The sequence below is a fragment of the Balaenoptera borealis genome (assembly GCF_965194805.1).
Source record: "Balaenoptera borealis genome assembly, chromosome: 1".
Taxonomy (NCBI): domain Eukaryota; kingdom Metazoa; phylum Chordata; class Mammalia; order Artiodactyla; family Balaenopteridae; genus Balaenoptera; species Balaenoptera borealis.
This window is the reverse complement of record NC_138860.1, coordinates 77,692,967-77,720,648: the sequence shown is the minus strand read 5'-3', so window position 1 is coordinate 77,720,648 and position 27,682 is coordinate 77,692,967. Positions and strand designations below refer to the sequence as shown.

The following is a 27,682-nucleotide window of genomic DNA, read 5'->3' as shown; positions in this document are numbered from 1 at the left end:
TTTCCACGTCCCAGATTCCACTGGATTTCGTGTAGCCGGGTCTGGGGCCCTAAAGAATTGAACACGGCCACCCCTCGGGGTCGGCGGGCTCGGTCTCCGACAGGCGGGTGGAGGAAAACAGCCGCAGGAGTGGCTGCAGGGTGGGCCCAGGCCAGGAATCGAGGCATCCCCCAGACCACCTTTCGGGGCCGGGGTCACAGTCCCGCCGGCAATTCCCAGGATCCAGAAGGGCCGCCGGGAATCTGGAGGCGAAGGGCTGGGGGGGCGGCGACTCGTGGAAGAGCGGGGCCGCAGACAATGGACGCGGCGGCGGGAGGGGCGGCGGCTGCGGGAACAGCCGGGAGGCGGCACCCGGGAGCGCGCGCTCCCCCGCCCCCTGCACCCCCTCGGCTCTCGTCCCCTCCCCCTCCGCCCCCTCCTCCTCCTCCGCCGGTTCCCGATCTGATTCCTGATCCCTGATTCCTTGATCTTTGGTCCCGCCATGGGAGCCTAAGCGCCCCGCATTCCCCCCGGCCCCCTGCCCCTGGGGCCCTGAGGGGGAAGAGACTGCGATCTGGGACGGAGAGGGGGCGACCAGACTCAGGAGCCCCCCTCTACACCCCCCCATCGTCCGCGCTGCCCGTCCGGGAGCGCGGAGTTCGTAGCGACCCGGAACGCTGCGGATACAAAGGCGCCGGGCCGAGTGGGGCGCCGGCGGAGCCCACCCGGCAGTTCGCAGCGGCTGGTGAGTGCCGGGCCGAGGGGGCGCGGGCAAAGTTTGCAAAAAAAAAAAAGGAAACAGAAAAGGGGACAATCATGCAAGGGGCCAGGGGGTGCCCGGTCCCCCAGCGAGCGGGGTGGCTTATGGGGGAAGGGGGGCGCGGGGTAACCCCCTTCCGGTCCGTTCCCCCACTGCACAGCGGAGTGCCCCCCCAACTTTGGGGAGAGGAAGGGGCGCGTGGGGAGGGGGCGGAGCCCGGGCCTGGAGAGCCGGGGACTTTCCTGGGCCCGGGGGCCCGGCGCCCGGCGCCCGGCGGGGACCTTAATGTTACCGGGGGAGCCGGTTGAAGTCAGAGGCTGGGAGTGTGTGTTGGAGGTGGTTGGAGAGGCAGTGGAAGGATCGAAATCTGGAGGTATTGGAAGGCGAGGGTGTTTAGGGGTGCATACACACTTCCCCTCAGAAGTGTGGGGAGGGCCAGGGGCAGGTATGCGTTGAGGGTGTGATGTGGAGTCTGGGAAGACCCGCCCGAGGAGAGTAGAGGGGGTGTTCGTGCAGGTCGAGGATGGGGATGGAGGCCAGAGACCCGGGCACTGTGTTATCTATCGGGGCCCAGAGGACAGGCGCCGGCGTCCCTCTCTCCACTCATATTTACCCATTTGAGGGGCTGTGGGCTCTGCATCGGTGAGTTTTAAAGGCTTGGTGGAGCATCAGTGTGCATGATTCTTTGTTTTTGTGTGTGTGTGCTGCGTGTTCCTGCAGGTGGGTTTGGAGATGAAGGTGTTTTTCTGTGCCTGAGTGTGTGTGCACCCAAGCAGGAGCTGACCGTGTATCTGTGGTGTGTTTGGATATGTATTTATGGGCTTACTCTGGGGAAGGGGTGTGTGTCTATGTGTGTGAACTGGGTAGGGGTTTATGGGAAAGAGATAGGTACTGAGGAAGGTGGGTGTGTAAGAGCAGAATGGGGCATACCTGGATAGGTATGTGTGCACCTGTGTACTGGAAAGGGATGCGAGTGAATGTGTTCTCTTGTGTGTAACCTGTGTTGATAGATAAGTACCAGCGTGTGCCTGCCTTAGGTGGTGTGTGCATTTCTGAGTGTGTATTGGGGGTACTGCCACTTGCCTCTGCAGGCAGATTTTCCTGGCAGAGAGCCCAAAAGGAGGGCTGCCTGGAGGATTCTGAGGCTTCTTGGATGGCCCTGCCCTGGTTTTGAGGGTAGTGCCTTAAGTATCTGAGACCTATGGGTGGGAGTGAGTGGGCCATTTTATGAGGTGCCTGTTTTGGACAAGGGTGTGTGTTGTGGGGAATAGGGAACAGGGGTTCAGGTGGTAGTCCTAGAGGAATCTGGGGGATTGGAGGAGTCAGGGAGAAGAATAAGAGGGACATCCTCTTATTCCACCTTATAGGTAGGGTTCTAGTGCTTGGAGAGGCTACATTCTTGGCTTCCCAGCCCAAGTTCAGCCCCCTCAGGCCACAGTTCTCTTGTAAAGCCACCTTGGAGTTTGCTGTTTCGGAGCCCACTAACTCTGCCCTGCCTCTAGGATCCTATAGTTCCCGAGGAGTCTGGGATTTTGGTATGGGATGGAGGCCAGAGGAAGGAGCATGCCTGGAGGGATGAGACCCGGTGCTTAACATCTTGGGTTCCCTTCCCATGGGGTTGAGAAGGTAGCATGGGAGCTCTGGGGAGGGCAGTGGAGGGTGTTTCTAAAGGAGTTTCTGCAGGTGTGTCTGTGTGGGTTATCACACACTTTTTCTTTTTGCTGGTGAGAAGCATGATTGGGATGGAGCTGTGGTCTGGGGCCAGGTTTCAGGGTGAGGAATAGGGGCTGAGCTTGCCAGGAGGGCAGTTGTCCCTGTGGTGGGGAAGGGGCAGGCACCCATCGAGGGCTGTACTCACCGTCATGATGGTGCGGTGGGAAGTGGATGTATCGGTCCCCAGAGAAGCAGCATCTACGTTCTCTGTCTCTTTCCCTCTCTCTCTCTCTCTCTCTCTCTCTCATTCTTTCTCTTTTGGGGTGAAGGGAAGGGGCTGGCCATCTTTGGGATGCATGCCTTGTTTGCCCATCTCACTCTCAGTCATTTTCCTTTTGCTGCCAGAGGTTAGATCGAGGCACCCAGTTTTAGGAGCTGAGGCTGTGAATGCACAGGCCCATTAGGGTCTCTGGGTAATTCCCGAATGGGAGTTCCTAATGGGCATGTGCAATTGGAATGTTCCCTTTTTAGCCCTCAGGGCTCCCCACCTTTCTTAAGCCCCCAGGATAAGAGCAGAAAATGTTGGGACTAGGTGTGGGGCAGAGAAGGAAAAGACTGGATTAAGAAAATGCATGATTTCCCCAAACCTGACACCTATCTGATGGGTAAGGTTCCCAGGGCGAGCGAGTTTCTTGCATCTAGGATGGTATGCTCTGGGGTACCTTCCAGGGTACTTTGTTCGCTCCTGTCCTCTCACTGCATGCATGATGTATTATACTGGTGTGTGTTGGGGGGCTCTTCCAAGGAGGAGAGGACTTGTGGTCAGACATTAGGAAAGGCCGCCTCTGAAAGTACTTCATACTGGAACTAGTGGCCGCGTTGCCCCCTCCTCCCCCATTGTCTTGCTTCTGCCCTCTCTCCCCCTAATTCTTCTGGGGCCGGCCTCTCTGGTGTGCCCCCTCTGCTCCTTCGAGATCTGAGGAAGGGCCCCCTTCCCTGTCCCTAGAGCAGGACAGACTTTTATCTGCTTACTTGGTTTCCAAGAGGTCCTTTCAGTTAGAGGGGGATCAACTTGACTTACAGAAGCTTTGTGGGGAACAGTGAAGAGATCTGGGATGCCCCTCATCCCCTGAGTTTGAGGGTCTCCAGTTTTCCTTGGTACTCCTCCCTGAGCAGCTCCCCACACTGTGAGGCCAAAGGGAAGCGTCCAGCAGAGTTGGCTGGAATTAGTACTTAATAGTGTTGTGACATTGGGCAGCTTCTTAAAACCTATTCCTCAGCCTCTTAGATGTCTTAAGACACTATCCTCAAGACTGCCCTGGTGGTCCAGCAGTTAAGACTCTGTGCTCCCAGTGCAGGGGGCCCGGGTTCGATCCCTGGTCAGGGAGCTAGATCCCACATGCCACAACTAAAAGATCCTGCACGCCGCAACAAAGATCCCGCCTGCTGCAACTAAGACCTGGCGCAGCCAAATAAATAAATAAATAAATATTTACCAAAAAAAAAAAAAAAAAAAAGGCACTATCCTCCCTCCCCAGGTTGGGCCTTCCTCCAGGAACCTCTAGTGGTCTCCTTCCCTGGGTTTTAGCCTGCTCCTAAATTCTGGTTTTGCCACTTCCTAGTTCTGAGACCTCAGATAGAGTAGATAACTTTTGAAGCCTCACCTGTAAAATGGAGTTAATAATAGGCCCTACCTCTTAGGTTTATGAGGATTAAATGAAGTAATATATAGAGAGTACTTCACATGGTGCCTGGCACTTGGGAAGCCCTCAGTAAACGTTAGCTGGAATGGTTTGGGTTCTGATTGATGATAATTAAAGGAGTGAGTTCTGGGTTGGGGAGGAGAGCTAGGCCTTGGTTCTGCACTTCTTCTGGCAGACCACATTGGGCACTGCCTACTATTTGTCAGGTGCTGTGTGAAGCACAAGGGATGGAAGGGTGAATAAGACCAGCTTTCATAGGGAAAATGTGCATAAACATGCCGATTCACTGTAACCCAGTGAGTAGTATATGGAGGTGTGTTCAGGAGGCCACCGGAATGTGGAGCAAGAGTGCTTGGTCCTGGCGTGGGTGTCAGGGAGGGTCCCTGGAGGAGATGTGCCCTTAGTTGGATGTTTTTTAACTGAGATGAAATTCACATCACATAAAATTAACCATTTTAGGGACTTCCCTGGTGGTCCAGTGGTTAAGACTCTGCAAGGGGTGCAGGTTCGATCCCTGGTCGGGGAACTAAGATCCCACATGCCACGCGGTGTGACCAAAAAAAAAAAAAAAAAATTAGCCATTTTATTATTTATTTATTTATCTATTTGGCCACGCTGTGCGGCTTGTGGGATCTTAGTTCCCCGACCAGGGATCGAACCCACACCCTCGGCAGTGAAAGTGCGGAATCCTAACCAGTGGACCGCCAGGGAATTCCCTAAAATTAGCCATTTTAGAGTGAACAGTGGCACTTTGTACACCCACAGTGTTGTGCAACTACCACCTCTATCTAAAAACACTTTCATTATCCCCAAAAGGAAACCTGTACCCATTAAGGATACAGGTTAATATATCCTCCCCATTCCTTACCTCCCAGCCCCTGGCAACCACCAATCTGCATTCTGTCCCTATGGATTTACCTATTCTGATGTTTTATATAAATAGAATTATACAATGTGTGACCTTTTGTCTTGCTTCCTTCACTTAACATAATTGTTTCAAGGTTCACCCATGTTGTAGCATCACACCTCCACTCCTTTTTGTGGCTGAATCATATTCCACTGTGTGGATCAACCTTAGCTGGATTTAAAGGCTGAGTAAGGCAGGCAGGGAGGGGCCTGGGGAGGGTGCTGCAGGTAGAGGCTGAGCATGAGCTAGAAGGAACCGGGGGTGCTGGTGAGCCACATGCTGCTGGTGTTACTGGATTTTGAAGTATTAACTGGGGTTTTGGCCTCAGTTTCCCTGCCTATAAAATGAAGTCCTGTGTGATTGGCTGGGGATGGAGGTATTAGGGAGAGGAGAGGCTGGGATATTATTGCCTCTTCTCAGAGTCTGGGTCGCAGATGGGACTTTTTAAAACCTACTCTTTCTTCCTCTTTCCTGGGCAGCTCCCTCCAGTATGCATCTGCCCTCATCCCTGTGGGTACCCATCTTCCTGTTTTACTGGGCATTGACTTCCCCTCTCTCTGAATTGACCTGAAATTTCTCTCACGCTCTCCAGGTGGGTAACCCTGTTCATGGGGAGATTTTGGTAGCAGAGGTGAAGGAAAAGGCCTGGGAGTAAATCCTACTCTTTATATCCTGTCTCTTGCTGATCTGACTTGGGCAACCTTCTGTCACCTTTTCTCTTGTGATGTGGAGAGAAATGAGGTGGGTCAGGAAGACTCTCTCCATCCCTTTCTCCACACTGCTTGGTTCAGAGTAGGAGGCAGAGGCCTTGTGTGGTGGCGCCCATTGGAAATTAGGTGTTGCTGTGCTTGTCTGATGCCCCTGGCAAGGCTGGTAATTACAGACATGACAGCTGGGAACGGGTTTGGGAGAAGCAGGCTTAGAATCAGCAGAGCTGAGGATATCCTGGTAATCAGGGTGGGGCAGTGAGAGGGGAGAGTGGGAAGAAGTTGGGGGCTGGAGTGGGGCGGGAGGCTTGGGGCCCCCTTCTCCTGCCATTCCACACACAGCTGAGCTTAGCGCCTGCAGGAGAGAAGGAGGTGATTACAGCCCAGGCCCTGCCTCACTGTAAATGTGGAAGGAGGGAGGGGAAGAGAGAGGCTGGAGGATCCAGGAGCCCCTGAGGAAAGAGGCAGAGCGTGGGATGAGGGGTTTTGGCTGCTCTCTCAGACCTGGGTGTGGTCTAAGTTAGAGAGGGGCCGTCATTTGGGGGCTGGGGCCAGCACTGTAGCCAAAGTGTTGTTTCCGTCTTATTCCAGGTGGGGTCTTACTTCTCACAATGAGGTTATGGGAACAGGGAGTGAAGGGGATTGGCTGTGCACCCTCTATAGGAGAAGGAGGTGGAAACTAACATTTTATTGAGCATCTGTTACGTGTTTGACTCTGTGATATTCTGTATACATTATTTCATTGAACACTCGACCTTCTGAAGTTGGCACAATTATCCCCATTTTACAGATAAGAAAACTGAGGTTTAGAGAGGGCAAGCAACTCATCTAAGATTACATAGCTCCTCAGAGGCTATGCTAGGTCTATCTGATGTCATTTCTCTTCTGTTTTCCAAAGTGCTCTTTCCACCTTTCCCTCCTCTCATTTCATTTAGTTCAGGTTTTGTTCATTATTGCCTTTAATCTCAAACTTGAATAATTCCCCTATCTCCTGAAAAGCAGACACGAGTCCAGATGTCAGCCTGAGGAGTAGAGAAGTCTACCCTTGAGGGAGGGTGTCAGTCTGCTGGAGGAATGGGGTCTCCTAGGAGGAGCACCTTGTTGTCACAGCCTGGGGCAGGCCTGCCACCTGGGCAGAACATCCCCGGGGGCTGGCCTGTTCCTGTCTGCTGGGTCACTTCACACGTGGGGGCTCCGGCCACCATAACCCATGGAGTCTTGTTTTGATTGGAAGGGCCTGGCCCTCGTTGTCTGTAGAGTTTTCCAGCAACCCCCTAACAATATCCCTCAGACCCCGGAGAGTTTCACCAGAGAGTTCGTGGCTCCCCCAGTCTGGCTAGAAGAGAGAGTGTGTGTGTGTGTGTGTGTGAGGGTCTGGGGAGGGGGCTCTGGCTTGTTAGGGTGAGTGGAGGTACACAGGAACAGGTGCTGAGCCCGAGGTGTGAATGCAGTAACTTAGAAAGCAACCGGGTGTGAACAGAAACACTTATTTTTGTCCCCTGCTTTACTCCAGGATTAGGGTGGCAGATATAAGGGTTGGGGGATGTGAGGCTCCTCAGAAAGAGTGGAAACCTCAGGTGGTGGGTTTGTCAAGACAGTGGAGGTTGGCTGGTGCTTGGGCCTTTCAGCTGGCTCGGTTTTCCTAGATACGAACTGGCTGATTTACCAGGTCAGAGGCCCTGGAGTGAAGCAGGAGGAGAAGGTTTTCAGAATGGGGAGACCCAGGGAGAGCCAGGCCTGCCACCCGCACCCCTAGTCACACTGCGTCTTGCACCCTTCGGCCCTCCCTACTGCTTTCCCCACACAAACCGACCTTTGTTGCCAGTGTCCCCACGTCACAGCTCTCCCCATCCATGTGCAGACCTAAGGTTGGCTGACTCCTCATCTGCTTTCTACTAGTCCCCCCCTCCCCCCGAGGTGGGGGCTGGGTGAGCAGGCTTTGAGGGTCTCTTGGGGTCAGGGACAGTTGGGGCCCACCTAGGACAGTAGGCTAAGAAGAGGGGGAGGCATTTTTGTTTTCCGTAAGGGTGGGCATGTGGAGCGCACAGGAAGTTGGCCTCTGGGACAATGTGGCTTGCCCGCCTCCCGTTTCCACCTTCTCCTGTCCCTGAGGACAACTCAGGGTGCCTGTTTTCCTTCTTGGCTCTTCCGCAGCTTAGTGGTGGGCACGTAGGGGCCAGTCCTTTGCCCTAGCTGAGGGAGGAGGAAGCTCAGAGCCTGGTGGGTGGGAGTTATGGGGCCTGCTCATTGGTGCAAATTTAACAGAGCATCCAGGCATCTAGAAGCCCCGGTTACCTTCTCCCCAGCGTAGCATCTTGTCTCCCCTCTGGCCTCCACCTGGGACAGATGCCAGAGGGATTACTGGCCCCTTCTACCGCGCACTCCTTCCTCCCGCCCAGTGTTCCTTTCCAGACCGACTGGGAATGGGTCTGGGGGAGGCAGGGAATGCAGCGCTATGGTGTGTGTGCAACATGCGTGTACTTGTGTGCAGTGCGTTGGGGGCAGGGACTTTCTGAGAGCTGGGGTTGGGGGTGGGCGTGCTGGAGAGAAAGCAGAGCAGGTCTCTACAGAACCTGCCTGGCCAGGGTGGGTGGAGCTGGGCGGGGCAGGCAGGAGCCATTCCGGGTTTCAGAGGGGGAATATGAGCACGGGTGCACATGTGCCTGTGTCTGTGCTTAAGTGTGTCTGTGGATTTGGAGGGTCCTCAGTGTCTAAAGCAGGACCCCCCTGCTTTAGATCGAGAGAAATTAAGGAAGTAGGTGGAGAAGGGCTTGGCTCTGGCTTCCCTAGCTCCTTTTCAGTTAGAATGCAAGCTCAGGTATCCTGGCCGGGAGCCCAATCCATGGGCCCTCCCCTGCAGCGCTCCTTGCACTGGGGTCTGGTGGTGAACAGCTGCTCTGGAAGCATAGACTGTCTGCATGACCCAAGCACGGCTCTTCCCCTGCTACTCAGCCCAGTGGGGAGAGGGATCCTGCCCCCTGCCCCAGGGCTCTAAGGAGGGTGAGCTCATGTCTGGGGCCGTCCTGGGAGAGTGCCCGTTAACAGGGCGGGAGCGGGGCTTGGTGCCAGCTTTCGGACTTCTGCGTCCGACTCTTTCCTACCCCCTCAGCCCACTGAGATCCAGCTGTTCTCTCTGGCCTCCTGGACAGCACTGTGACTTAAGGACATTGGGGCCTTTTTCAGGGTCCAGGAATGGGGGGTGCAAAAATCCCAGTTTTGGTCTAGGCCCTGGGGCTGGTCCTGGCCCACTTTGTGCCTTAGTTCTTTTCGTGGTAGGGAGAACCCAGCATGGGCCTCCTGGGATGGAGGGCTCGTCCGTGGTGCAAGCCTGGATGGGAATGATGAAGGAACACTGAGATCCTCAGTCAGGAGTGGTCGGTGGGCAGAGGCAGAAACCAGCCCTTACAGGGGAAGGGGCTCTTCAGTCTCAACTGTCTCAACAAGCTTAGGCCTGTCTAGTCTCTGTCCCTTTGTCACTGAGGAAGAAGGGCTAGGGCAGGAGCCAGTGAATTCTCTCCTGTCCTGGCCATCTTATAGTCTTGGCTATTCCAGGAACCAGAGTCCAGGAGGAGTGTCGTGGAGGAACCTGGCCTCACTCCAAGAGGAGCACGCCTCAGAGTCCCAGTATTAGTGAGGTCTTTCTAACAACGGAGGCCAGAAAGGGCTGCCTCGGATATAGTACCATGAGCTAGCACCCTTCTTTCTTTGGGCCCTACCTTTTTAGCTGTAAAACTTGGGGTTGCACCTGGAAGGCCTCTTCTAGCTTAGTGCTGGGACCTACCGAGACTTGGGTGGGTCAATCCACTGTCTCCTCCTTTGGCGGTGGGGGTGCGTGGAGAACGATGTGGGCACAGTCAGAGGTTCTGGAACCTCCCTCTCCTCCCTGGGAGCTTGTTAGGTGCTGCATTTTCCCCCCACATCGGACACCTCCTGCCTCTACCAGTGTCTGACAGGGCGGCCTGGATTGAGCACGTCCATGAAGCTCAGGGAGTGATGTGGTAAAGAGGAGAAACCAAGCGGGACAGTTAGTTGTGACTTGGAATCTGCTCTGCCTCACACTAGCTGATGTCTTGGCAAGGTGCTTGGTCTCTCTGGGCAGACATCTAGCTCCTTGGATACTGGGCTGGGAGATGGGACTTCTGGTGCCCCCCAGGAGGGTGGGCATCCAGCATTTTGGGTGGAACTCACATTGATATCCTTGGACAGAGGCAGTGGTAGGTGAAGCTTAGGGAGCCATGGGGCTGGGGGCCCACATGTCCACACCTCCCATGATTTGTAGTGGGGAAGAGGGTGCAGGGCACATGCGGTAAGACTTAGGCTCTTGTGTAGGAATCAGAGACCTTTTTAAAAAAATTGAAGTGTAGTTGACTTACACTGTTGTGTTAGTTTCAGATGTACAGCATAGTGATTCAGTATTTTTGAAGATGATAGGAATCAGAGCCCTTTAATGGGCAAGGGTCCACAGACTCCTCTGCAGGAGGGGTCTAAAGAGGTGATCATGTCCATTTCCTTGCGTCCAGGCAGGACCACCCTTCCCCCATCCTGGCCTGAGGAGAGGAAGGCCATTTGTTTAAAAAATGGTCCTATCGGAGCGCTGCTCCTGTAGGATGAAAACTTTTGGCTTCCTGTCCTCTTTCTCATCCTCTTCCCCCCTCCAGCTGGAAGTGCATTCTGAAATTCCACACAAGCGCCTTCCGCTGCGCCTCGGGTCTGGAACTCCCAGCCCTGTCCTCGGTAGGGACGAGGAACTGCAGGCGCCCTTTCTGGGTGCATGTTTGTGTTCTGTCACCTCCCCACCTTCTTCTCTACCTGGTTGCCCTGCTCCCACAGTTCTTTACCCCAGCCCCATCTGGGTCCTGTCTCTGCCTCCTTTCCCCACCCCAGGCCTGAAAGGAGCTGGGACTGGGTGGTGTGGTGGCCCCGGGCTAGAGCAGCAGGGGGAGGTGGTGACCATGGCCGCCTGCCGTCTGGTCATCGGTCCTCAGCACGCGCCTCGCGTGGGGCTGCCTGTGTCTGTGTCCAAGGCCTTGTCTGCCTAGGTTGCTCCTCTGAGTGGGGCAGTGAGGAAGGGTCTAGTCTTCGTCTGACTTTTGGCCAACACAAACCCCTCCGATGCCTCCCACCCCACCCAGAAGAGCCTTACTCCCTCTGCCTGTTGCCGGGTTTTGAGTGTATTTTTTCCAGAGGCCTCTGATTGTTTCCTGAAGAAACCCGATCCCAGAGCTCATACAAAAGCTGGGGCCGCCAGAGGAGAAACCCCATTCTCTCCCCCTCTGTCCCTACCCCCCCACCTCCATAACCTCTCTCGCTTGGGATGCTGGGTATGGGTTCCAGGACCTGGCTGCCATCACCTAGGCAACAGGGGGCTTTGGTTGCCATGGTGATCATTGTGGGAGAAGCTGGGCAGCAGGGACAAAAGCCCCCACATTTCCCCCCCAGCCCTCCTCCCAATCCTCTTGGGATGATACTGAGACACATTCCATTAATTTTATTTCTGAAAGACCTTTGGAGGGGAGAAGGGTCTCCTCTTTGTGACGGCCTCTCTCTTCCCTCCCACTCTCCTCTCTGGCCAACCCCAGATAATCCATGGTTGGTTTGAGCAGGGGACCGGGTGAATGTGTTTGTGTGTCTGGGGTGGGGTGGGGGCAAGGTGAAAAGCAATGGAACACATTCCCTTTTACAGCCTCCCACCCCCCAAAGCAGGGCACTCCCTGCCCTGCAGCAAGTCCGGACTTCCCTCCCTGTCCTGTCATGCCTCCCACATTTCCACTTGTTGATCTCATCCAGCGATCCCCTCCCCCACTCTCTTCCCTGGGAACGCTGCCCACCCGGGAGACCCTCCAAACCCCTGATTCCTGAGACCGATTAAACAAGGGGAACGTCTGCCCTTCTCTTTGCTCACCTCCCATCCTTCCCCACAGCCTCTCCAGTGCTTGGATTAGTTCCCTGGGGTATTTGAGGGGACAGCAGGCAAGGGCCTCAGAAATTGGGTTCATTTTTGGCCCCTCTGTTAGGTAGGGGTGGGAGAAGCAGGCCAGGGGAGCTGGGTTTCTGTTGGGTCTTCAATAAGTAGCTGGGAGGAAGGTAGGGAGCTTTAGGCGAGGGCAGCTTAGAACAAAGGGTTGGGAGGGGACTGGCACCCTTGTCTGGTTTGAAATTTATCTGTAGGGGAAGCACAATGGCATCAGCTTCCCTCCTGGGTGTGTTTGAAGTGGTGGTTCTGGTCTGGTGTGTGTGTGTGTGTGTGTGTGTGTGTGTGTGACTTTAGTTGTACAAGCAGCAGGATTTATTTATACCACCTCTTCCCCAAGTCTCAGAGGAAGTATCTGGGGATTGGAGTAGGAATGATCCTGAAGCCAGAGTGTATTAATTGCTTAACTTATTACTTGCTGAGCAGTTTATTAAAGTACTTCTTTTACCCCCAGGATACGTACAGCAACCCCACGAGGTGTGTATCATTTTCCCTATTTTACCAATGAGCCTACCAGGCTGCCAAGCACAGAGAAGTTAAGTAACTTGCGCATGGTCACACAGCTCATCAGTGGGAGAGTTAGGCTTGGAATTCAGCTACTCGGGTGCAAATCCCAGGCTCTTTTTGCTGTTGGCTCTGGCAGACATGAGAACTCAGGCTGGGGAGATGGAGAGTCTGGGTTCTGGTGTCTCTGTCTGGACTGGAGTCCATGGCAGTCCTTTTCGTCTTTATTTCTCCACCTCTCTCACTCTGTAACCCAGTTGTTCTCTTTGAACCTCCTGGTGAAATTCAGTTTTTAGGAGGATGACTAGAAAGAGTAAGCTGAACCACAGCAAGAGAGCTGCAGGTGATGTGTCTGAACTGTATCAGGGACTAGACCAGTAGAATGGGTTCTTGGGGGAGACGGGGTAGTGGACCCCAACATGTAATTTGCAGACAGGGAGATGAACAGGGCCTTGTTTGTAGCAAAAGCTTTTAGAAAGGTTTAGGGTGGGTTAAGATATTGTGTCTCTGTCTTCCTAAGTATGTTTGTCGTGTTTGCCTAAGTATGTATGTAATGTCACACATTTGCCTTGACATGGGGCTATTGACAGACATCACTAGGCCATGGAGTGCCTCCACATAACTCTGTTAGGAGGATAAATGAATGGATTTAGCATTGATTTCATCTCCCTACAGTCGTTGCAGTTTCCCTGAGAGTCAGGTGGGTATTAGTTACTTGCTATCTGCCCGTGGGAAGGTGGCAGATACAAATATGTATCAATCATAGTTCTTATTCTCAAGTTACTGATGGTTCAGTTCAGTTGGAGAAAAGTTAACAACTACATAAAGCAAATTAACGTAACTGACCTCTGGCAGCACCTGGCTGATTTTATTCCTACCTTGAAACACTCTAATTCTTGGCTGCATGAGAGCCCACTCTTCTGGCCTCCAGGCTCCTCTGGCCTTGCCTTCTCAGCCCCTTTGCCTGATCCCTTTCCTCGGACACGTTTACATATTGGGGTTCTCGGGACCCCCTATTTAACCCTCTCCCTGGGTGACCTCATCCATTCCCTTGACCTTGCACACCATCCATACCTCTAGCTCAGACTCTTTTCTGAGTCCAGCTCCTCTGACACCCAGCTGCCTGTTCCACAGCCTGTCTCACAGTCATGAACTCAGCACACTGGAAACTGTACTCACCAACTTCCTCCCCAGTCTTCCCACCTAATAATAGCACTACCACCTACTGTCTTGCTCAGGCCAGAGATCTTGACGTTCCCCTCCCCCTCACGCAGTCCAATTAAGTCCTGTTGGTCCTACCACCAACATATGTTGCAAAAGTGACTATTCCCCATCTCCTCTGCTGCTCTGCCCTATCCAAGCCTCACCACTGTAGTCGCTTCTTTTTTTTTTTTTTAATTTTAATTTTATTTATTTATTTTTGGCTGCATTGGGTCTTCGTTGCTGCACGTGGGCTTTCTCTTCGTTGCGGCGAGCGAGGGCCACTCTTCATTGCGGTGTGCAGGCTTCTCACTGCGGTGGCCTTTCTTGTTGTGGAGCGCGGGCTCCAGGCATGCGGGCCTCAGCAGTTGTGGCACACGGGCTCAGTAGCAGTGGCTTGTGGGCTCTAGAGCACAGGCTCGGTAGGTGTGGCTCGCGGGCTCTAGAGCGCAGGCTCAGGAGCTGTGGCGCATGGGCCTAGTTGCTCCACAGCATGTGGGATCTTCCCTGACCAGGGATCGAACCTGTGTCCCCTGAATTGGCAGGCAGACTCCTATCCACTGTGCCACCAGGGAAGCCCAGTAGTCGCTTCTTTACTCATCTCCCTACTTCTGCTTTCTCCTCTTTCTAGTCCATACCTGCATAGCTAAAACCCTTTGCAGGCTTCCCATGAGCTCTTCCCCTGACCCATGGAGTTTGCAATAACCCGGCCCCCGGCCACCTCTTCAGCCTCACCTTCCACTGCCCTCTCCCTTCCGCAGCTCCGGCTCCACTGGTCCACCCAACTCTTTGCTGCCTTTGGCCTTCCACGGGGCATTCTGAGCTCTGCAGGCTTTTCCCTCCGCTCTGCCTGCTTAACTCCTGTGCTCTTTCAGGCTTAGCTGTTGTTTTCTCAGACTTTCTGGAACCACTCAGTTTAAAGGAGCCCCGCTCCCCAGACTTGTCTGTCATACTGTCCTCGTTATTCTCCTTTCATCACTGATGTAGTTAGTCGTTTATACTCACCTGTTTACTTGTTTAGCGTGCACCTGCCCCGCTAGATTGTGAACTCAGTGTCTTTTCACCACTGTACCCAGGGCCTAGCAGGGTACATGGTTCCTAGAAGGAGCCTAAGCAAGAGCTGATGACTCAGTGAGTGAAGGTAGGAAATGACTGCTCAGTGCACGGGGATGATGACGGTGGGGTCGGGGTTGGAGGGGAAGATGTAACATTGGGTGCTGGGGGAGGTGGGGGCTTTCCTGAGGGGGTAGGGGCTGCGCTCTGAGGAATGAGCAGGATTTGGTTGAGAGTGAGAGAGGAGGGGAGAAGAAGAGGTCCTTCTCCCTGCAGACTTAGCAGGTGAAAGTATAGAAGAAAGATGCTGCCCCTCAGCCCACAAATAGCCAGATAAGCTCATGACCTTGCCTAGTTCAGGATGTTAGGTTTTTAGAGAATGGTTTCTACTCGCTTTTCCCTCCTGCCCCCCACCATGTGATCTGTAGTTTCCATTCCTTACCCCTGCTTTGTGTGCACACACAAGCACACACACACACATACACAGCCTCAGGGGGAGCCGCCAACTTGACCTGGCAGTAACTATGGGTATGTTTGACGTCGATGCTGTGGACCGGATGCCAAGAGAAGCAGCCATAGGCAGTCCCCTGTGGGCCCACTCAGAACTTATGAGTGGGAGGAGATGAGAGGAGAGAAGGAGAGGCTTGGGGTAGCCACTGGGCAGAGCTAGCTGCCTCCTGCTATGGTCTCCACTGGTCCAACCAGTTGGCCTGGCCAGAACCTGCCTTCGCCGAGTCTTAGTTTTCCTGGCTGAGAATAGGAAAGCATTGCCTGGTTCTCCCCTGCAGGGGGTCCAGTGTTGGGTCATTCTGGGTGGCCTTTGCTGGCCGTCTTCCCCCACCCCTGAGCCCTTGGCACAGTCTGGGGGTGCTCTTTCTAGGAGGCAGGGCAGGAGGAACTGGGCCCACTGCACAGAGCAGGAACCTGGGTGGAATATTCTCAGGTAGTGGCAAGGCTCCGCTGAGCTTCCTGCAGCTGCCTTTTGGGGATGGCCTGCCTCTCCACTCTGACCCCACAGAAAGCTCCAGCTCCCCCTAACCGGCTGCTTCCTCTCCTCAGGAGGGCCGCTTGATTTTCTCCGAGACCAGCCCACCCGTCCAGCAAAATAGAGTCCCTCAGGGTGACGGTTGATTTTCTAAAGGTGCCCCTTGGCCTGAAGAAGTCGGTGCTAAAGGAGGTGGCAGTGGGGCCCCCCAAAAGGCCCCAGCCTGTGGCCCTGGAGCGCTACAAGGCGCGGCGTTCAGACGCCATGGACACCGAGTCCCAGTACTCGGGCTATTCCTACAAGTCGGGCCACTCCCGCAGCTCCCGCAAGCACAGGTGGGTGTGCGTGGGGCGCGACGCAGGCGGGGGGGAGGGGTGGGATCATGCACAGGGGTGGTGGACTGGGGGTGGCTGCTGAGAAACCCGGGTCCTCCCCTTGACCTCCTGTGCCTGTTCCCCTGGCCTCCTGCCGCAGGGACCGTCGGGACCGACACCGCTCTAAGAGCCGAGACGGGAGCCGTGGGGACAAGTCGGTGACGATCCAGGCTCCAGGGGAGCCCCTGCTGGACAATGAGTCCACGCGAGGGGATGAGCGGGTGAGCGTCAGAGGGATGAGGTCTAGGCCAGGTGTTTTCCAGACTGATCCCTGGAGAAGTTAGAGGTCCATCAGAAAGGGGAAGGGCCTGGAAACCTGGTCTCTTCCAACAGCAACCAGATCAGGGAGGGCATCTTGTGACATACGTCTGCTAAGTGTCCCAAGCTAGGACCTTGTTTCAGTAGAATTCAGTAGAATTTCAGTAGAATTCAGAGATCCCTTTGGAAGCAGCAGCCTCTTTCGTCTTTATGACCCATGTGACTTGGGCTGTGTAATGGGAATTGCCTGACTCCTCTGGGCTCAGGCCAGCCAGTTAGGGGGTTGGGCATCTGGAGTGGGAGGGGCTGGGAATCTGGAGTGGGAGGGGCTGGGGGTGTGGCAGCCCTGAGTTTTCCTTGAGCCTAAAGGCATGGGCACTCCAGCGCTCTCTGGTGTCGAACTATAGAATAGCACCTCTGGTCTTAGGGTAGGTGGGAGGAGTCGAGGGAGAAAGGGGAGGGAGAAGAAGTGAGCCTGGGGAGACGGAGGAGGTTCTGGAAGAGAGTTCTCTGGGACAGGGCTGAGCAGGTTGCTCCTGGTCTAGCCTCTCTGGCCCACTGTGTGCACCTGGCAGGGAGGTCAGGGGGCAGAACCCAGTGCTGGCAGAAGGCAGAGGCAGGATTTGAGTTGACTGTGAGGTTGTCCGTGTCTCATTCCTCCTTTTCTTTCTTCTTGGGAGCATCTTAGGGAGCTGGAGACTTCACAGGACATCTCTGTGACTGACACTGGGGATTCCTGGGTCTTGGGAGCAGATCAGTACCTGAGGGAAATGGTCTCTCTCTCTCTTTCCCAATCCCATCTTCTCCCAGAGACCTGGCCTCCTGAATTCTTGAAGTGACCCTGAGACCTGATCAGCTCCTTGTTGTTGACAAGTGCCCAGGCCCTTGATGCTTGGAGTGCCTAGGCAGTGTGGCTGAGGGTCATGTTAGGGTTCCCTGAGCTGAGAGCAGGCAGCGCCTCCACTTTTCATCTTCTGGTCAGACTCTTCTCCTTTCCTCGGCGAGGAGATTCTTCCACCCCCTAGTCGATGACCCTGCCAGGCAGTCTCCTACACTCCCCATTCTGTCTCTGTCCTGTAGCCTGAATCCCCTGGGTGTCAAAATGTGACTCCATATTCCCAGACTGCCCACGAGTTAAGGGTGTAGGCACGAATGACCGCTGGTGGTCTTGGGGCTCCTCTGAGGGATGGCGTCCAGCCCCTGCAGAGAAACAGCTTGAGTGGACCACACTTAGAAGGGCACCAGGGGACCTCAGCCTGTCCACCCACTTGCCTCCAGGAACAGGCAGCCCCTGTGTGGTGGGCATTCAGATGGCCCAATAGAGCCAGCCAGGCGGACCAGAGACCCAGAGTGGCCCCGAGTCTGCACTGTGTCTCACATGCCCCGCATTAGTCACTCACCTTCCCCAACCCTTCCTCCCGGTGTCCTCTTCTCTTCACCACACTGCCTTTGTCAGGTCACTCCCTTAACCAGAAACCTTGAGTGGCTCTCCATACTTGGAGGATAGGTACCTGTTGCTTATCCTGGCCTTGCAGGTGGCCTGATCGAGCCTGCCCACTTTGCCTGGAGAGTCTGACCTCGGATCCCAGTCTCTGGCTGAGCAGCTCCCTGGCATCTGTCTTGTACCCTCTGCTCTGAGGGTACATGTGTAGTTTTTTACTGTCTGGCTGATGGCATGAAGCTCCCACAGGGCCCAGGTCTCAGATGTCCCATCCCTGCAGAGGCCAGGCTTGGGCATGCGGTGGAGCTCAGTAAGTACTTTGATGGCTGCATGTTTGTTGATTGCCCTCTTTTCTCCTCTCCCTGCTTTGCTCTCTGTCTTCTCTCCGCTCACCTTTTCTCCTGTGTCCCTGCCTCCTCCTCCTCTCCCCACATTGCTGCGGCCCTTCCTGATGCAGGACGACAACTGGGGGGAGACGACCACAGTAGTAACGGGCACCTCGGAGCACAGCATCTCCCACGATGACCTCACGCGCATCGCCAAGGACATGGAGGACAGCGTCCCGCTGGACTGCTCCCGGCACCTGGGCGTGGCGGCGGGGGCCACGCTGGCCCTGCTCTCTTTCCTCACGCCGCTGGCTTTCCTGCTGCTGCCCCCACTGCTGTGGCGGGAGGAGCTGGAGCCGTGCGGGACAGCCTGCGAGGGCCTCTTCATCTCCGTGGCCTTCAAGCTGCTCATCCTGCTGCTGGGCAGCTGGGCCCTGTTCTTCCGCCGGCCCAAGGCCTCTCTGCCCCGTGTCTTCGTGCTGCGTGCCCTGCTCATGGTGCTCGTCTTCCTGCTCGTCGTCTCCTACTGGCTCTTCTACGGCGTGCGCATCCTGGACGCCCGCGAGCGCAGCTACCAGGGCGTGGTGCAGTTTGCCGTGTCGCTGGTAGATGCCCTGCTCTTCGTGCACTACCTGGCTGTGGTCCTGCTGGAGCTGCGCCAGCTCCAGCCTCAGTTCACGCTCAAGGTCGTGCGCTCCACCGACGGGGCCAGCCGCTTCTACAACGTGGGCCATCTCAGGTATGGGCGCGTCGGGGCAGGCAGACGGGCCTGGGGAGGAGGCTGAGGGGACCGTAGGGTAGGAGGGTGTGATGGTGGGGCTGGAAGGGATGGGTTAGGAGGGCTGTGTGGGACGGAGTTGTGTACTCTGCACATCCTAGGTTTTCAACAGCGTTTGTCAGGCTAAGGGTCCTGGAGCAGGTAAGGCGGGAGTTAGGAGTTGGGAGTGAATAGATGAACAGACAATTAGAGATCGGGGATCTTAGAGAGGGATGGACCAAAGAGGAAAAAGGTTTGGGGCATGAACAGGGGCTTTTTGGAATCACGTTTCTAGCTCTTTCTTGGAGGCACAGCCTCTTGAGGACACTTAGTCAGTGGTCACTGAGATGAGCTGGCCAGAGGAGGGACTCCCCTCCCCAGAGGAAAAGATAATGAGGAAAGTTCTTCAGCCCCCCCTAAACTTGTGGGCAGGATGGCCGCCCTGGCCATCCAGAGTATCAATAGCACCTCCTGGTCCTGCAGGGAATCTTGGGGGGGAATGATGGAGGGGAGGAGGTGACCCTTGGCTGGGGACCCTGGCCCGACGCCCTTTCTCCCCTGGGCTTTCTCTCCCTGGGGAAGGCTTGGGAGCCTGGTAAGTAGACCTCAGGCCCTGAGCCAGGCTCCTTGGAAGCAGCTTGTCCCTGCCCTCTGTCCTCTCCTGCCCTGCCAACCTGCCCTGATGTGTCCCTCCCCCTGCGCCCCTTGTCTGTCCGTTCTCCCTCCCCCTCCTGCCGTGTCCCCCACAGCATCCAGCGCGTGGCAGTGTGGATCCTGGAGAAGTATTACCATGACTTCCCTGTCTACAACCCTGCCCTCCTCAACCTGCCCAAGTCCGTCCTGGCCAAGAAAGTGTCTGGCTTCAAGGTGTATTCCCTCGGAGAGGGTGAGCGGCCCTGCTCCTCGGCCTCCTGGTCTCTTCCCAAGCAGGATTCCCAAGTTCCTGCCTCCCGTTTCTCTTTCCCCCTTCTTGCCTTGCTTTTTCCTTTCCCCAGCCCGTATCCCAGCCCCTTCTGTTCTGTCATTTCCCTTAACGCCAGGTGGCTGGTCTTAGCTGCTGACTCTACTTGCTGTCCCTTTATGCTATGGTGCGTCCCCCTAATCTGGCTCCTCTGCGTCTGCTCATCAGCCCTGGTCCTAAGCCCTCGCTCTCTGAGCTCCAGAACCTCCTGCACTGGGGAGGAACGTGTGCGGGACTCCTGCCCTCCGGTGCCTTCCTTGTTGCTTTCCTGTGGGCCTCTCCCAGACGCGGCCAGGAGGGTTGGGAACGGGAGGTGTTGCTGGGGGGTGGACACAGCTTCCTCTGAATGCGTCAGGTTGCTGGCTCCAGACTTCCTGGAGTGAGAAAGGAGGCCACGCTCTGAAGTGACCATCCCCTCTCTCTCCTGCTCCTGTGCAGAAAACAGCACCAACAACTCCACGGGCCAGTCCCGGGCTGTGATTGCAGCAGCGGCCCGGAGGCGGGACAACAGCCACAACGAGTACTACTACGAGGAGGCCGAGCATGAGCGGAGGGTGCGCAAGAGGAGGGCCAGGTGGGTCCCTGGGGGAGGAGGGGGTGCTGGGGGCTGTGGGGTGTGGATAGGCTGGGGAGAGGAAGACCATCGGCTTCTGTAACTGCTGATGATATGGGTGGGGTGTGTGCATTCGCTCTCTGTTGCTGCCTTAATAAATCACCGTGAACCCGGTGCTGCAAAACACCCCACATTGATTGTCTCACAGTCCCATGGGTCAGGCACGGGTGAGCTGGACCCTCCACTCAGGGCTCACGGGCTGAAATCAAGATGACTCTCGTTTGAGCCCGAGTCCCCTTCCAAGCTCACTGGCTGTTGGCAGAATCAGTTCCTTGTCACCTGGACCCATAGGTAGTTCGCCTTTTCCTCCAGGCCAGCAAGACCAGGTCTCTCTCTGACGTCTGCCACCAGCCAGAGAAAACTCTGCTCTTAAAGGGCTCATGTGATGAGACCAGACCTGTCAGGATAATCTCCTTATTTTAAAGTCAACTGACTCAGCACTTTCATTGCATCTGCAAAACGTACTGAGATTATTGGATAACCAGGGGATGGGCATCTGATGGAAGTGGACGGGGCATTTGAATTCTGTCTACACAGTGGAGCAGGGACTATTAAAGGATGTGAGCCTCCCTGGCAATGGCAGGGACTGAGGCTAGACTAGCCCTCCTTCCAGTAGATCTTGTAGGCTTGCTCAGCAGATGGTACATTTTTACCTGCAAAAAAATACCATATGCTAACACATATATATGGAATCTAAAAAAAAAAAAAAAAAAATGGTTATGAAGAACCTAGGGGCAGGATGGGAATAAAGACGCAGACCTACTAGGGAATGGACTTGAGGACACGGGGAGGGGGAAGGGTAAGCTGGGACAAAGTGAGAGAGTGGCATGGACATATATACACTACCAAACGTAAAACCGATAGCTAGTGGGAAGCAGCCGCATAGCACAGGGAGATCAGCTTGGTGCTTTGTGACCACCTAGAGGGGTGGGATAGGGAGGGTGGGAGGGAGGGAGAGGCAAGAGATCAGCTTGGTGCTTTGTGACCACCTAGAGGGGTGGGATAGGGAGGGTGGGAGGGAGGGAGAGGCAAGAGGGAGGGGATATGGGGATATGGGGATATATGTATATGTATAGCTGATTCAGTTTGTTATAAAGCAGAAACTACCACACCCTTGTAAAACAATTATACTCCAATAAAGATGTTAAAAAAAAATAAAATAAAATAATATCCATTTATTTCCCGGGAAAAAAGAAAATGAGGTTCTAGTGCCCATATCTTGGTAAATTCTTAAACGCTGTCCTCACTTCTCCTTTTTTCCTGTTCACATTGTTATGTGAATGCTAGTCATGCCTGAAGATTCTTTCTTGGTGCTTACTGTTGCCAGGGCCCACCTTGGTCTGTTGGGATTTCCACGGAGGAGGAGTAGAGGGTCATGGAACTCTGCCCTTCCTCCCACATGATCTCCAGGCTTCCAGGGAGAAAGGTAGCCCTGACCCTGTTCTTACACGAGGCTGCAGTAGACTGAAGGTCAGCAGCTCCATTTCTGTGACATTGCAGCAAGTCTCCAGTTGTCTCAGAAAAGGCCCTCGTGGGAAGGAAACCGGAGATGTTCCCTTCCTCCTCTACCTTTGCCCTGACTAGGGTCTTTGGATCTCCTGTGCTGCCACCACCATAGGGGACCCTTTCCTTCCCCATTACCTTGGTTGTAACGAGGAGAAAACTATTTCCCTTGGTTCAGATCCTGAGTCAAAAGGATCTTTTCGAAAGAAACTTTACTGAGACACTTGGGGGAAGCAAAAGAATAAACAGAGATATGGTAGACTTACACAGATCCACACGTTTACTTAGCCCAGAATCCCATCCTAAGCTGCTTGAAGTCCCCAGGTTCCTGGGTTTCCGGATACTGTTATTGTTTTGTATGTCTCTATGCTTTTAATGTAAATTGGCTTCTTTTCCCTGCTTCCCCCTTAACAGTATATTTTTGAGATTCACCCTTGTCTGTATATCTGGTTTGTTGCATCTCATCGCTGCATAGTACTCAGAGAAATCTTCCACCATCCTGACCAATATTTGGATGATGGTCATCTTCCTAATTTTTTCCATTTTGATGAATAAGTAGTATCTTATTAACATTTTAATTCTCTGATTACTATCCAGTGACGACTTCATCTATTTTTCTGCCTTTCAGGTCTCTTACGAATTATTTGTTCACTCCTTTGCCCATTTTCAATGCTGTTCTTACCTTTTCCTTCTTGATTTGCAGCATATTTTTTGCATTACCTCTGCCCACCCCAGGTGTTAGTTAATGTTGCCCATGCTGTCATGGTTGAATAGGCATCTGTCATTTTGATGTAGTTACAGCTATTAATTTTTCACCCACTGAAGTGTGATTTGGGGGGTCTTAAGGAGGCTTTTTCTAGGGTTTGATCCATAGTTGTCTCTCTGGGTTTGACACTAGATTGTCCTCCTTGGGTCCCTGGGCTGAGCTCACTGAGCTCTACAACTGTTTCCTATCCCTAGAGGGGGAAAGACCCTCCCCCTCTACCCAGCTGCACACATGCATGTTCACATGCACACACACAGCCCCCAAAGCCTGGTTCTTGACTCCAGTTGGGTGCGTATTGCTTCAGGGAGAGCACAAAGGCCTGACCTCGCTCAGGCTGCTGGGGGGAAGGTGAGAGGTTGGCGTCTGGTCCATACTCCTCATGTCCCCCAGGCTTGTGGTGGCCGTGGAGGAGGCCTTCACTCACATTAAGCGGCTGCAGGAAGAGGAACAGAAGAACCCCAGGGAGGTGATGGACCCACGGGAGGCAGCCCAGGCCATCTTCGCATCCATGGCCCGTGCCATGCAGAAGTATCTTCGCACCACCAAGCAGCAGCCTTACCACACCATGGAGAGCATCCTGCAGCACCTTGAGTTCTGCATCACTCACGACATGACACCCAAGGTAGGCCCACTCTGCCCCCGGCATCCTTCCTCTTTCCCCAGTTCTGGCCCCTTCCTTTCCACTTCCTTCTCCCTTATTCTCTCACCTCCTTCCGTACCCTCCATCCCTCTCTCTCTCATCTCTACCTCTGTATAGTCTCTTCTCTCATCCGTACTCCATCCACTCCATCTCTGCATGGGGTGAAGTTCTTAGGTGGTGAGGAGAAGACGGAGTTTCAGGACCGTTTTGGGAATGGTTGAGAGCTATTTCTCATCTCTGTAGGGGTTCCGGAATTTTCAGATCCAAACTCCCACCTTTATCCCCCTCACCTCCAGAAGATGTTCTTTGCACTGTGCTCTTTTTGAGCCATTCCCACCCTTCAGCTCTACAGCCAACTTCCTAGAATTGCATCCCCTGAGCCATCTTTGGGGAACAGGTGACTAAAGATGTTGCACTTTAACTGTGACACCTCTAGCTTTCTGCTGGTGCAGCCCTGCTGGACGCTACCCGTACGAGCAGAAGGGAGAAGAAGGAAGGACGAGGGAGGGCTTGCCCGGGTCATAGCAGGTGCCGGGGATGAGGGGTCAGGAGAGCTGAGTCCCAGGCCCGACCCTACTGAGTCATGTCACCTCCGTGCGCTTCCGATCCCTCATTGATAAACTAGGGTCTGAGGCAGATGATCTCAGGCCCTTTCCTGCTCTAACATTCTGAGATCGTTTGCAGAGAGTGAGCTTGGGCACATCTTGGTGGTCTTTGGAAGCTGTACCCCCCGAGGGGTAAAGGAGTTTGGGTGGGTGGGAGGGAGAACTTCCTGTGAAGTCCCTTCTCCCTTCCTCAGGCCTTCCTGGAGCGGTACCTGGCGGCTGGACCCACCATCCAGTACCACAAGGAACGCTGGCTGGCCAAACAGTGGACACTGGTGAGCGAGGAGCCGGTGACCAACGGGCTCAAGGATGGCATCGTTTTCCTCTTGAAACGCCAGGACTTCAGCCTGGTGGTCAGCACCAAGAAGGTCCCATTCTTCAAACTCTCCGAGGAATTTGTGGACCCCAAGTCTCACAAGTTTGTCATGAGGCTGCAGTCTGAGACCTCGGTGTGACTGTGCAACAGCAGGGGGAGTGGGAGACGCGGGGGGCTCCTGAGGGTGGTGGGGGCGTGGCCCTCAGGCCCTGCCACATTCCTGCCACCTTCTTCCTCTTGCTCTAGTTTTTTTTTTTACTTGAATTAACCACCCCCCCACCTGTCTCCTCCCCTCTTCCTTATTTACCCCATGTGAACCTGGAGAGACCATCCTGCTGTCAACAGTACCTGGGAAATTCCCTCTCCTTCTCCCACCCTCCTCACTTTTGTATCACTCCAGGCCCTGCAGGAATCAGTGCCTCTCTCCCTCTCCTTTCCCCGGGTGACAGTCTCTTCTGAAAGGGCACAGGGCCCACCTGAGCCCCACTCTCGAACCCAGGTTCCTATAAGCAGTTCTATCCAGTGGCCCCCAAAAGGGTTTCTCTGGGGGGCGCAGATCTGACTCCAGAGAGCCACGGTGCCAAACTCCTGGGCAGCACTACCTGCTGCCTCCTGGCGGCAGGTGGATCTGCTCCCCCTGCCCGCTCACCCCAAGCCGGAGTTCTTGGGCAAGGATCCTCCTGCATCCTCCCACACAGCCCCAGCGTCCGGGGCCTCCCTGCCAGGGTTATTTGCTTCCAGCTGTTTGAGCCTCTCTCCCCCATCCACACATATTCAGAGCAAGGGAAGATCCCATCCTTTACCCTGAAATCTCGACCTTCCATTTCTGATTTGTGTGGTCACGTGTGACCACAGGCAAACTGAGATGGAAAACCTCTGTGACCACTTTTCCTGGGCCCTGGGGGACAGTACCTTTCTTCCAAGGGGTCTTTCCCTGGGGGAAGGTTGGGAGAGAGCCCCGTGAACATCGCTGACCCCTGCCCTCTGAACTTCCTTCACCTCTGTTCCCACCATGGTGGGACGGGTCTCCCCCTTCCCAGTGAAGGATGCCACGTAGACTTCTATACAGAATTAGTGGCTTGCAGACCCTGACCCACCCTGGTGGTCTCAGCCAAATGTTTTTCTTTCCTTCACCAGCCACCCCCAGTCTTGCTGTCTCTTCTCTCAGCTCCAGAGACCTGTTGCCTCATCTCTTTTTGGGGGGGAGCCAGCAGCTCCTCCTCATCCCCTGCCTTAAGTCCACTTCTTTGCCTCAGGGGTCTCTTTTCCTTGGCTGGCCAGGGTCCCCCCCTGTTCCCTCACTGCCTGGTTTTCTGGGCTCTGGTCTCCCTCTGTATTGGGGTGAGGGACCAAGATTGCTGCCTTTGATGGGTACTTAGCCCCTCACCCCATTTAGCTTCCTTAGTCTTTGCACCCAATCTGAATTCTTGAGCAAAATTTGCTGGCCTTCTAATACTTACTTTCACTGTAAATCTGAGCCTTTAAATCAGACACCCTTAAATTATGTAGTTTTAGCCAAGGGGAATAGAACTAAGAAGTACTCACATACCTCCAGCCAGCACCCATGTTGGGGAGCATTCTGGTGGCTGGGCTGGAGCAGTCCCCTGGGCCAGTCCTCAAATGCCCCTTTATAAGCCCGTCTTTCCCCTGGAAAACTCATTGTTCTTGCCTTGCAGAGTGCACCCTGGGGTAAGATCACAGTTGATCTCTTACCAGGGAGTCTTCTCTGTGTAGTGGCAGCCCTGGGCATGATGGAACCTGGGGATTGTTTCTCCTGCTGTCCTTTCTGAAAAAGCACATCTTTCCACACACCGCTTACTAGAGAAGGGTTCTTCGGCCAGTGCTTACCTTGTCTGCACTTGGGTGGGTTATGGGGCTGACCTAGGCAGGGCCTGGAGGTCAGCCTTGGGCCGGGGCTGTGGGTTTGGGGAGAAGCCTGAGTGAGATACATCCTGTCCTGGGGGTCCTGGGAAGGTATTTTTTCCTTCTCTTCAAAGACCTGGTTTCAGAGGAGTCCCTTCTGGGTCACATTTCTAAATACCTCACTATCCTGGAAAACGGGGCCTGGATGGTGATTGGGGTCACTGCCTTTGTGGGCAGGAGTGGGATGTGGTGTGGTTTGAGGAGGAGTTGGGGTGGGGAGAGGGAAAGTCTTTGGGATCAGAGTCGCTGCCCTAGGTTAGGGGCGGGGGAATGTTTATTTTAAGAACCTGCCATGTTTTTAATCACTGTGATTTTTTTCATTCCCTTTTCCTAAAACAAAAAGACATTTCCCCCCCCCCCCCCGACTCTCTCTCTAAGCACTAAGGTCTGTGACTGAGAATGGTAGTGTTTTGGTCCTTTGCATCAGAACTGTGGTATCTTTGTCTTCTTTGATTATTGTTATTATTATTTTTTGAAATGTCAGGATGAATTGTCAAGTGTACGGCTGTGTTTGTCTTTTGCTTCTCCTATATGGGAAGTTGTCTTCATGCTGTGAACTGCTGTGGGGTGTGCAGCTGACTCAGTCCCTCTGAGCAGTGTCCCCCACTTTGCCTGTCCCATCACATGCTGGATTTGCTCGTTCTTCCCCCATAGGGGTGTTGCCCACCCATTACCACCCGCGCCCCATATGCCACCATCAGGGATGCTGTGGCTGGGTCTCTCCAGGGCTCTTTTCTATGACTACATGGCATCCTAGCACATCCCCACCACACCTCCCAGGCCTTCCTTTTCACCACCTTGGAAGGCTGGTCCTCCTTCCCTCCACACCAGGAAGCTGTGCCTCAGTCCTTCACCTACCTCGCCACTCTGCCGCCGTCCCCATTCGTCCCTTTCTCTTAAACTACTCTTCATGCTCTCTGTTTCTATTCTTGTTTATTTCCCTTTAGCTTCTCCTTTTTTCTTCCCAACCCCCTCCATTTCAGCCCTTACCTTTTCACTTCCCCATCCCCACCTCAGTCCTGTTGCAAACCCTGACACAATACCTGTCATGAGACATTGGGATCCTTTCTTATCTGAAACGTTTGTTTCCCAGAGTTTGTGCTTCTCTTCTTCTCTGTTGGGCCCGGATGAGCTCCCTTGCCCCTCTGTGGTGTCTGTCAGTCTGTCTTCTTTTTCCTCTGCCCTCCCCATGGGGCAGCATTCTGCTGATGGTCCTGGTGTGTGATTGTTGTGATTTGTTCTTCTGTGTGTGAAAGGAAGAGGAATTTTTGAGTTCCTTCCAAGTGAGATTGTAAATGTAGAATTTTCCACTGTTGGATCTAGATTTTTTTTTCCTTTTTTTGGGTTACAGAGCTGAGACCTTGTGCATGCATGTAGAAAATTGTAAAATGTAAATTCTTTTTTTTAATATATAAAAAGCTTGTTTTTACAGTTTGCAGTGGATCTAAACATTATGACAATTTTAGGGATTTTTTTTTCTTAAACATAGGAACTAAAACTGTACAAATTTTTTTTATATAAAATAAAGACATTTGACTTTTGTGGGGGCATTCTGTTGTTTTTTTCTTTTTTTTTCACAGGAGTAAAAAGAGCCAAAGAGGGTCAGGAAAGAGTGAATGTATGCTCCTTGTTAGGGAGTGGGTGGGCCAGGAGGGGGCAGCGTGAGCTCATCATTGCTCCACTCTTTTCAGGATGATTGAAAAAGGAAGTTGCTTATTCTGAACACTGATTCTGAGAAGAGAGACACTTGGGAACATGAGGACTCAGCTGTTCTCTG

At 54.0% G+C, this 27,682-nt stretch overlaps 1 protein-coding gene across 3 annotated transcripts; it reads left to right on the top strand.

The window, feature by feature from the left end:
• The first annotated feature begins 392 nt into the window (after positions 1 to 392).
• On the top strand, positions 393 to 27,446 carry VANGL2 (VANGL planar cell polarity protein 2). Of its 3 annotated transcripts, none has more exons than XM_082405913.1 (8): positions 393 to 724; positions 15,497 to 15,757; positions 15,897 to 16,017; positions 17,953 to 18,560; positions 19,328 to 19,464; positions 19,978 to 20,113; positions 22,812 to 23,043; positions 23,861 to 27,446. In XM_082405913.1, exons 2-8 carry the CDS (start codon positions 15,687 to 15,689, stop codon positions 24,119 to 24,121), a joined length of 1,566 nt encoding a protein of 521 aa, XP_082262039.1. In that variant the 5' UTR covers positions 393 to 724; positions 15,497 to 15,686; the 3' UTR covers positions 24,122 to 27,446. The 3 variants fall into 3 exon arrangements, with proteins under 3 accessions (XP_082262039.1, XP_082262041.1, XP_082262040.1); XM_082405915.1 differs by lacking the exon at positions 393 to 724 and adding an exon at positions 1,023 to 1,112; XM_082405914.1 differs by lacking the exon at positions 393 to 724 and adding an exon at positions 10,922 to 12,157.
• The last annotated feature ends 236 nt before the right edge of the window (positions 27,447 to 27,682 follow it).

Excerpts from the sequence above, each read along its gene's own strand:
- VANGL2 (XM_082405913.1), top strand. The coding sequence starts at position 15,687 with ATGGACACCGAGTCCCAGTACTCGGGCTATTCCTACAAGTCGGGCCAC. Across the intron at positions 15,758-15,896 it reads CGCAGCTCCCGCAAGCACAG|GGACCGTCGGGACCGACACC; the intron begins GTGGGTGTGCGT and ends CTCCTGCCGCAG. Across the intron at positions 18,561-19,327 it reads TACAACGTGGGCCATCTCAG|CATCCAGCGCGTGGCAGTGT; the intron begins GTATGGGCGCGT and ends TGTCCCCCACAG.